The 10,137-nt window shown below is 49.5% G+C and overlaps 1 protein-coding gene across 1 annotated transcript in view; it reads right to left on the reverse strand.

Annotated features, from left to right (window-relative positions):
• Positions 1–1,715: 1,715 nt before the first annotated feature.
• NRP2 (neuropilin 2) overlaps positions 1,716–10,137 on the reverse strand; it is a 113,986-nt gene continuing 105,564 nt past the window's right edge. Inside the window, exons 18-19 of the mRNA XM_009890251.1 lie at positions 2,643–2,711; positions 1,716–1,969 (exon numbers count right to left, since the gene is read on the reverse strand). Of these exons, the coding sequence (XP_009888553.1) occupies positions 1,716–1,969; positions 2,643–2,711 (323 nt within the window). The remainder of the gene's footprint in view (positions 1,970–2,642; positions 2,712–10,137) is intronic.

The raw sequence follows: 10,137 nt of genomic DNA on the forward strand, positions 1-10,137 counted from the left end.
GCAGGGGCTGTGCAAACTGAGCTTCACAGCACATCACACCTTCAGCGCTCCGCAGTTAGTGAGCAAAAAAAAAAATCCATCCCCAACCCAAAATATTTGCTAGGCAAAATGTAAAATCAGGACATGTCAGGTATTTCCAAAGAGCTCCTGGAAAAGCAAACCCAATGCGCTGGAAAGGTTTTTCACTTGTATATGTGCAAGCTGACAGGGGCAATCTGTCTGTACTGTATTGGAAATGAAGGCATTGGTTTGGGGCCCAGCATTTGAACTCTTTTTCTTCATTAAATTGTTTTCATAACACTCCTCTCCCACAGCACAGTGGTAAGTGGAGAGGTATCAGCTGCCAGATAACGTAGCCAGACCACTTGAAAGTAGAAGGACCAGACTTCTTCAGCCGGGCTCTACCTAGTAGAGGGCAGCGAAGAAGAGCATTTTGCTGGGGAAGGATGAAGGCCTCACTTGTTGTTTGATACAGCACTGATCATCAGATGGAGGAAAAATACTTCTTCTAAGGCACTTGTTCAAAGTAAAACTAAACACAGCTCATAAATAAAACTTCGGGGTTTTGCTACTGATCAGGAGCAGCGCAGCTTTGCTCCAAAGGGGATACGACGGCAGCCGTTTGGTCCATCGGTGCTGACGATGCCAGCTCGCACTCACCAGCTCCAGGGAGAAATGGAGCACCACAAAAGCGAGGGTGGCCAGTGGGTGCCACCGTCGGGCTCCCGGGGCTGTGGGCACTCCTCCAGACTCCTTCCCTGTTCATTTTCCCTCCCTGGCACTTTGGAGAGGCTCCCTTCCCAAAGCTGTCGTCTGAGTGCCAGGAGCTGACTGGCTTTATCTTTTGTTTGCTGCAATTTTCTCATTATAGCAAAAAAAAAAGAAAAAAGAAAAAAGAAAAAGGGCAGGATCAAGAGGGGTGGGAGATTCAAAGAAAGGCCTTCCTGATGGAGGCCTCAGCTGTTGCAATCCAAGATCTGGATTTAATAAATGGCTCTTATTCACAAATCACTTTAAGGCTCTTCAGCTTCTCTCAAAGAGGTGCTTCTACACATAGGGTTTCCTCTCTATTTTATTTTTTAATGACTTCAGAAAGCTCTGCTGTTACCATTGACACTAAACCCAGTATCCTACCTTTCCCTCCTACCAGGAGAAGGAAAGTTGAAGGTAACAACATGCTTCCATTTTCAGGACTGGAAACTGCAGCTTCCTGGACTTAGTGCGAAGTGCACAAATCCCTACAGCCAAAGTGGTATCTGGACGGGATCTAAAATGGACAGGGTCTCCATGTGTGTGTCTGTTATTTCTAAAGACAGGGTGGCTAAAGAAATCCCTCAGCCTTCTCAGCAACTCCCCAGAGAAAGGAGGTGGGAAATAACGATCAACATTTAGTTTCTCACATCCAAAAGGTAAACCAGTCTCCCTCGCCACGTCTCAGCCACTCGCATCAGCAGAAAATGAAGATGAACCAACAAACAAGGGTCATGGTCCCCCCTCACCCGGAACAGTCCGGTTTGCGGGAACGTCTGCTCGGTCCTGGCGGAGCACAACCTGCCAGTGGGACCTGGCGACAGGAGCAGCGCCTCCCCTCACTCCTCCCGCGCCCCTCGTTCCCTGTTATGGCATTCAGTTCCCATAGAAAACAGCAAAAGAAGTAACCCCCTGCCAGCCCACCTCACCGGGTACAATGCCAAGGGTGATTCCCAGGGCACCGGTCAGGCCTCTGAGCAGCACTTCTGGTGGTTCATCTTGACCTTGTGCTTGATGCCGTCATACAGCTCGAAGTTGTAGTTCTCCAGTGTGGTGGAGCTCCGCGAGGACAGCCCAGCATACGAGCACGTGCAGTAGAGAAGCAGACCAGCGCAGATGGCCCCGAGGAGGACACCGAGGGAGCTCATTGCTATGATGGTCACCAGAATGGGATCCAGGGTGTAGAGCCAGCTTTTTTCTTTGTCCAGCTTCGGGGTTCCTGGAGAGTTAGTAGAGAACAGTGTGTCGTTCCTATCCGATCCAAAGTAATCTGCGGTAGAATGGGCACTTATTATCCAGGGATCTTTTTTTTTTTTTTCACCCCATCTTTATGCATTTCTCACTTGGAGTTGTGATGGCCTTACAAGAGGATAAGCCCCTCCGGGGGTATATCTCAGCAGGATTTGCTAACCCAGGTCCAGAAATAACACAAAGCACCTAACTACCACGAAAGTTAGGCACTGTAATTCACTTTCACATCTCAGGCTATGTAAACAGCATGCTAGCATTTTACACCCACTGAAACCCTGGCCCTTCAAGTGCCATTGGGCTCAAAACTATGGAAACAATCTGTCACAGCTCCCAGACTTAATTTTCTCCATTTACAAGTCAAAATGCCATGCAAGCAGCAATTAATGCTTGAAAGATCAGTTCCACTTGTCCTAAGACAAATACAATATATTGACTTCGCAAGGTTGCTGGCTGTTTAAAAAGGAAAACAAGAAAAGAAAACTAATATCTTTGTCCAGGCAGTAACCCATCACTTGAGTGTACGTTCTCAAGTGTGGTCTAGCTCCTAACTCCCATTAAAGCTGAGTTTTGTGAGCAATTGTAGCATCTGATACTGAAACACAAGTTCCCCCACATTGCCCATGAGGAATTTCAGTACCAACCTGCATCATCGTTGTCTTCAAAGTCTTGTTCAGAGGTCGGAAAGTCATCCTCCACTCTTGGGAAGTTCACTAGAACAACAAAATGGGAAGCACTGTTTGTTTAAAGAGGCCTTTTGGGGGCATTATTGCCACTGGTCACTGGATTGTGAGACTGGTGGTAAGAAAGCAATAGTTAAAACTACGGCAAGGCTCTTCCTCATGGAAGGAGGAAGAACTCTTCTTCTTCCTCTGGCATAACTCAATGAATACTCTTGCACACTCAAGAGAACAGGATCTTCCCACTACATCACATTTCATGACCACCAAATGACCAGCTTTTAAGAAGAAAAGAGAGCGAGCGAAAGCAAAGAAACCAGATAACTTGAATAGCACTAAAATATTGTCATTGGTGCCTGCATAATGGCCATAATTCACTATTAACATGCTCATGGGTATTATCCTTACAACTTTGAATAGGATCTTAGTGACTATCATTACTTGCCACTAATGCTAGATCCATTTAGCACACTCTACTTTTCATCTTTTCCTATACATCTTACTGGACACAGAGCTTCAATGACCCAGTTTCTCTTTGGGCTTCAGATAAATTCATAGTAATTTGAGGAAGTCGTGTATCATCATTATATGTTTTAATGCAAAAGCTGGTTGAAATGGGGAGAGCAGCAAATGGGTGTCCACATCTAGGCATTTATGTTAACATTTCTCTGATCCAAATTCCTTTTAGTGGTGACATTTCTTTTCACTGTTCAGCACAGATCAAGCACTGGTAACCAAATGCATATGCTGTAATCTGAGCAGAAGCAAGTTATTTTCCTGTGCAGTCTTCCTAGCATTATTTCTACACATAGTTACCATGGCTCTTTTTCAGTTGTCTGAAAGAAAATGCCTTTTCATTTCAATCTCCTTAGATTTTTCAAAGCTGCCTATAACACGGGGTGCTCAACTGAGGAGGCACCTCGAAATGATCAGGAATACAGAAAATCAGGGGCTACTAGAAAGCAGGAGAAGTCACACCCTTGAAACAGTTGTGGTTGAAAACCAAGGCTACTGCACATCTTGTGCAAAAACAGCAAGAAGAGTTAAAAGAGGTTACTTACAAACAACCAAAACCAAAGAATGTAACTTGTGCCTAAAAAGCTACGTCCAAAGAAATTATTCAAAACCTTATAAAGAATATTTATGCATGTTCGCACAGAGATTTAGGACTTGAAAAGGCCTCCTGAATTGTCAAATCCATTTTTTTGGTATCACAGGCAATGGTATCAGGCAATACCCACCGGCGACATTTCAAGGTTCACTTCCAGAGCAGGGGGCTCTGCCGAACGCCACACTGCCCCAGTGCCACCTTACACCTAACTGCAGAGATCCTCCACGCTGGTACTAATGACACCGTCCCAAATACCCATTCTTTGGGCAGAATTGTCTTTTGTCCTCCGCACTCAAAGGATTAAGGGATTTCTTTGAATTTTCAAGTGAACCTGGCAACAGGAACACACAAACCCCAACACTTGCCCCTCCTGAAGATGAGCTCTGCATCTAGTGAGCCAGGTAATTAAGCTGACTCGAGGCTGCTGGTAACTTGTTGAAGAAACATAGGTGCACACCATCTTCTGTAAATCCTCACTTTAACAGCGAGTTCACATGATTTCTCAACACTTCCAGAACTGACAGGCCCAGATGGCAACATCTTAGGGCTGGGAGAACTGCCTGAGGGCCTCTTGCAAACATTTAGAGCCGAACATGTGGAAAAATAACTTGCAAAGCAGTTCACACGCGGAGATGTCTGCTTTGCTAGTCCTCTCTCAAAAGACAAGCAGTGAGATTTCCCATCCATGTCACCCACACAACCCTACAGAAAGTGTAGGTTGCTCAAACCCGAGCAAAGGTTAAAATTGGACCATGGTCTGCCCGAGGAGCCCATGTGTGGGAAAAGGCTGTTGGAAGTCTTTTGCCTTTCCATACTGTAGCTCCCCTAAATTTTGTGTGAGAACAAGCTAGCAATTCGGTCCTTTTTTATTTCCCAGGGTAGCCTTGAGGGAAAAGCCAGAAAAAACAAAGTATCGGTTAATCAACACTTTGAAAAGAACACCAGTTCTTCCAGCCTGAAAGGAAGGAGCTCTGGGAAAACTTGAAAAGAGAGAACATTTATACAAAAAGCCCAGCCCAAAATCTATTTACTCTGCTAGCAATTTTCTCAATTCCCCATGCTAATATGACTCCAAGTCCTGCTTAAATGGTATCTTCCTCCTCAGCCCTTCTCCTTCCTCCTCAGGCCCATGGTAGACCCTTATTCTTATTCCTGCATGTCATTTCATTGCTATCAGATTGTATGTTGTCACGCAGGGCTCTACGCTGCCTTTGGAAAAATACAACTCGACATTTCTTTTTCCATACTGGGGTTTCTCAAGTCGTTAACAAAATCGGCTCTGGGTATGTGGCTGGCTGTGGGAATTGAAGCTGGTGGTCTCAGTTCAGTTCCTAGTGGAGATGATTTCCCGTCACAGAAACCAGCCTGCTATTTGTCATCAATTAGGCTCCTTTGTGACAAACCTCAGCAATATTGTCATAAGTGGAGCAGGCCATGGAAAGTGACCCCCTTGGAAAGCAGTCCCCAGAAAAGCCCTGCAAGCTGCTGGGCAAAATGGGAAAAAGATGCATCGCCCTGTGCTGTGTGGAGCTGCTTCCTTAAAGGGCAGCTTTCAGGTGCAATTTACTTCGCATTTTAAAAGACAAAAACGCATGCTGGAGAAAGATAGGCAAGAAAGTTAAGGGGAACTGTATTTAAACAGGAAGAGCACTTTCTCCTGAGTGAAAGACCCTTTTTAAAGCATGTGTGCTGAATGGTGGCTGTGAGTACCTAGCCGGTCGTGCCCAACAGATGATGCTAGCGATGCTATTGGAAACAGCCAGATGCCGAGAAAAGGCTGTTATCTGTTGGATCTGAGAGCACTGCCAGCTAAAAGGCTAATTTATGGGACCTGAAAAAGAAAGATGAGATTCTAATCAAAGACAAGAAGCGACTTAAGTACCATGTTGGTATGAACTCACATGGAGGGAGAGCAGGAGAGAATTAGTATTTCCAGAGATTAAGGAGCTTTAATGTACATCTGTTTTAAAGTAGTAGGGGGGGCAGGGACACACAACTGGGGCAGGGAGGGGGTTACTGGAAGCAGGGGGTGACATACGCTCGATACACCTTGCCAGGGTGGATGGGGGAGGCACAAGAGCAGACAAGGTTCTCCAGTGCACTACCACAGACGTGCCTCTTTGCAGGAAAGCTCTCCAAACCTGCGAAGCTGAGGTCAGTGAATCATACGGACCAGCATGTACTTCCTGGCACCACGCGCACTCAACGCCAGCCTGCCTGCCCGGGCTCACCAGCAGTGCCCACTGCCACAGGCAGAGACCTTTGCACAAAGCCAAGAGCTGTTGCTTTGGAGAGGACACCCGATCCCCAGTTGCTGGAGCCTAGAGACATTCTTCCAAGGCAAATGACCACCACTGAGAAAAAACTGCTGTTTCTTTCTAGACTGACTTTGTCTGGTTTAAGTCCAGACACCAAGTGCTGTCTCCTGCTGGGTCCCTCCATACCAGGGCAGAGCTCTATCACCATGCATCCCTCTACACACAGGCATCTGCAGATGGTGGCCACAGCGCCTCTCGGGCTCTTTCTGGGTGAACAAAATGAGCCTCTTAGCAAGAGTTGCCTTTCCCAAACAATATATCAACCTTGCAGCAATTTCCATCCCTTTTTGTTGCCCACCGGTAGCCTCTCTGGCACCGGGAAGCCTGGCCTGGAGAGCACCCAGGATGCACTCTCGCCATCCCCGTGCTCCCAATCCCTGCTTCCTGCAGGGTCCGCAGGCTTTGGGGCCAACCAGTGCTGGATGCACCAGGTGATAGTGGCTTGTTGGAGCTGCTACCTACTGTCTTTCACTTCCCAATAACATCTCCAGCTGTGCCTCCTGGTACAAAAGAGGGGTAGCTGGCTGCCCTCTGGTCCTTTCCACAGTGGGAAAACAACTCTGTGCTGCTCACTTCCCCAGAATCAGCAACTGCCCTCCTACGTGCTCACCCCTCCCTCCTGCTGCTACAACGTCCATCTTGGTCAGTGCTATCCCACCCAGCAAGGGGAGTGTCAGAGGTGCACAGCTGCTGCCAAACAGCGCCCATGAGGGCCTGAAACATTAAATCCAGCTAAGCCCAGGAAAACGGGGTCAGAAATTACCGCTCCCCAGCCTTGGCAGAGAGAGGCAGAGCTCCAGCACTGCTCTGAAACCCGCTTTTCTCCCTTTGCTCATTCCCAGCCCTTTTCTCTCCGCAGCAACAGCGTGACTCCAACACACATCATTTTGTTTTGACATAGCAGAGCAGCCGCCGTGGCCTCGCCTTGACACCGCTCCGTTTGGCGGCGGCGGCGCAGCGCTGCTCCTCCGGCTGGGAGCCCCGGGGGCCGGGGGCCGACACCTCCCACCCTCAGTGAACGGGGTAGCGCTTCTCAAAGCAGCAGCACAGGCACCAGGCAGAAACACTCCCTCTGATGCCCCCATCGCTCTATTTCCAGCCGAAAATCCGCCTCACTTCTCTCTTCCCCACTCCTCCAGAAACACAGAACGATTTTAGTTTACAAAAGGCTTAAATCCCTGCCAAATTTCAAATTAAAACAGTGCTTTGGCTACAGCTGAGCATGAAAGAAAGCAAACAAGCAGCCTCTCCCTTGGCCCGGCAGCCCTCCGCAGCACGGGAACCCCCGGACCTTATCCTCAGATTGCCTTGGGGCTGCCCCAGTGATGGCGCACAGTGCACACCACGGCACCATCTTCAAACTGGGGGGTCACCGAGGAGCCTCTCAGGCTTCCCGTACGCAGGGGAAGTGCAGCTGAGCCGTTGAAGCCCCCCCCCACCAAAAGCGCTCAGGCGACGTGGAACCGCACTGGGCGCTTGGTGCGGAGGCGAACGCGAGCAGGCAGCTATTTCCAGCCCCGGCGCTGCCCTCCGACGCGTGGCACCCTGCCCTCGCCGCACGCACGGCAGATGGCCAAGGCGGCTGCCCGAAATGGGGACCCTGCCAACTCCTCTCTGCAGCAGCCATGTCCCCTGTTGCAGCCTGACCCTTTCCCCGGCGCGTCCTGCTTTTGCACCTCTTGTCGTAAAGTACACTCTTACAGGGAAACGGTGGCGGTGGCATGCATGCGTACAGCATTACAGAGGCGTGATACAGCACAGTTTTCCTCTCCCTCTCTTTTAGCGCTGGACTACCCAGGTTAGAAGCCACCGTCCGGATTCAGTGCTCTGTTCCAGAGCTCACCAGTCCCTTGGCGTGAGGGCAGCCCTGGCAGCCCGCTGCCACCGCGCAAGGGCTGGGAGCTGGGGGGAGAAGCCGGCAGCTCTGTGGCATCCTGATATGTTTATCGCCCTCCCCGTTGCTGCTGTTTGTTTTTACAGCGGCAATGGCTAACGACACTATTCCTCAAACTGGCAGTCGCGCCTGCAATCACTGCAAAGAGCCGCCAAAGCCACCGATGGAGGAGCTGTGGCGGAAAGCCAAGAGGCTGTCCGAGCTCGCCTCGGGGCCCTCGCCTGGTGCCTGCGTGCCAAACTCTGCTACCCTGACACGGGGTAAGCTGGGGAGGCCCCGACAGCCAGCAGGTTTTCACAGGTTTTCTAGAAGGGCAAACTCCCAACACAGCCCTGTACACAATCCGGTTTCTACTTCATTCCCGTGCATTCTCAGCAGAGGCATTGCAACCCATCCCTGCGCAGGAAAAAGCCAACCTCGCCCTCACAGCCTGGGGGAAAGCAGCCCTGAGTTCCCTGCGCCAAGTGTCATCTTGCAGGCGCTTGCCCCGGCAGGAGGCTGGCCCGGCTGCATGTCCAGTCTCCCGGCTGCCTGAACAAGCACCACGCTTCACAGCCTGCTCCTGAGCGATCACCCGTCTCGGGCACGTTGACATTGCCCGGGCAAGGCGCAACACAGCCCTTCCCACGGTACCCTTTGCTTTGCCAGGCCATCGCCCCTCCTTGCACAACCCTCTTTGCCACTGGCTTTGCCCCGGTGCTTACTGAGAGTGCCCGTGGGCACTCTCCTGCCAGCTGCACTGACCCGCTTTCACTACAACACGGCAGCAACTGTGGAGATAAAAAGACACCATCATCCCACATACAACCAGGGGAGCCATGTCGGGACCCTCCCTGCGGCGCACAGGAGACATCAAGCTTCCACCCCTAATGCTACTCGCTGAAATATGGAGCCCCTACTGCTACCCCAAAAAGTTTATCCTTTTTTTTTTTTTTAAAGTACACTCTTAAACGCCTGAAGTTACCTGCAAACAAGGCTGCATCAAAATCACACTAAGTGGTATTAATTTTCTTAAACAAAGAGTGCTAATTTTAGCTGCTTCCTTCACTGTGATGCACTGCAGACTGAGCAGCACCCAACTCTCCGGTCAATCTGGCTGCGGCGCACATACGGAATAATTAAACCCTGAATGATTCCTCCTTTTTCCTCTGTTTACTTAACAGAATTTTTTTCTTCCTTGTTGGGAAGCCATCAGCCAGTCTTTCCCTCCCTGTTTTTCGCATGTGCATATTTGTTTTGAATTTTGCTTGGACAGTCACTGAAGTGTACAAAATGCAAATTACAAGTGTATGGGCTTTGTGTACAATTAGAGAAAAAAAAAAAAAAAGTGGCATGGTTCCTCAGCTTTGCTTGTGTTTGAACAGCCAAAGCGAGGGATCACATTTGAATTATTTTTTTGTTGATGCCCTGAATTCCTAGTAAAGCCAGGAAGTTTCATTGCAAAGCTGAGCTGTATGCCAGGGTAAAGAGTATGACAGAAGGAAAATAAATGCAAGGGGGAAAGAAAAACCTCTCAAACTGGCAGCAAAATATACTTCACATGAAATATGATGCTGCTGACTCCTCTAAAGGGGTGAAAGGCACACCTGAAGAATATGGGAAGGACAAATGCTGTAGCAAAGGTCCCTGTAACAAGCTGGGAGGACTCGAGTGGAGGGAAAGCGAGGAATGCACACCTCTCCAAACCCTCGGCGCCACAGCACCCGGGCCGCTCCTGCGCAGCTCTCCACCACAGTCTGACATGCAGAAGCCCTGCAAGGATTTTACAGAAGAAGAACACATTGCCATTTTCATTATTAATTTTGGTAATGGCTTACCCGGTTTTTGTTGTGCTCGGGGAAGGAGCGCACGGCTCAACTGAGCTGGCAGCCAAGCCAGCCCCCAGGACTCTGGGAAGTCGGATGTCCTGTCTCTAGGGGCCCCGGCTGGAGAAATTCTGCATAATCACATTGAGCAATTTAGCACTTAAGCAACGTTAGCGAAATCCCCAAACGATCCTAAGTGTCAGTCCAGCCGCCCAAAACTCCCACTAAGGACTGGTACAAATGTAATGGATCTAAAAGCCACTATTAGGGGCCCAATCCTGAGCACAGCGCGGCAGGGTGCATGCACCAGCTGTGCTGCTGGGAGCTGCGT

This window comes from Charadrius vociferus, unplaced genomic scaffold (assembly GCF_000708025.1).
Source record: "Charadrius vociferus isolate BGI_N301 unplaced genomic scaffold, ASM70802v2 scaffold147, whole genome shotgun sequence".
NCBI lineage: Eukaryota > Metazoa > Chordata > Aves > Charadriiformes > Charadriidae > Charadrius > Charadrius vociferus.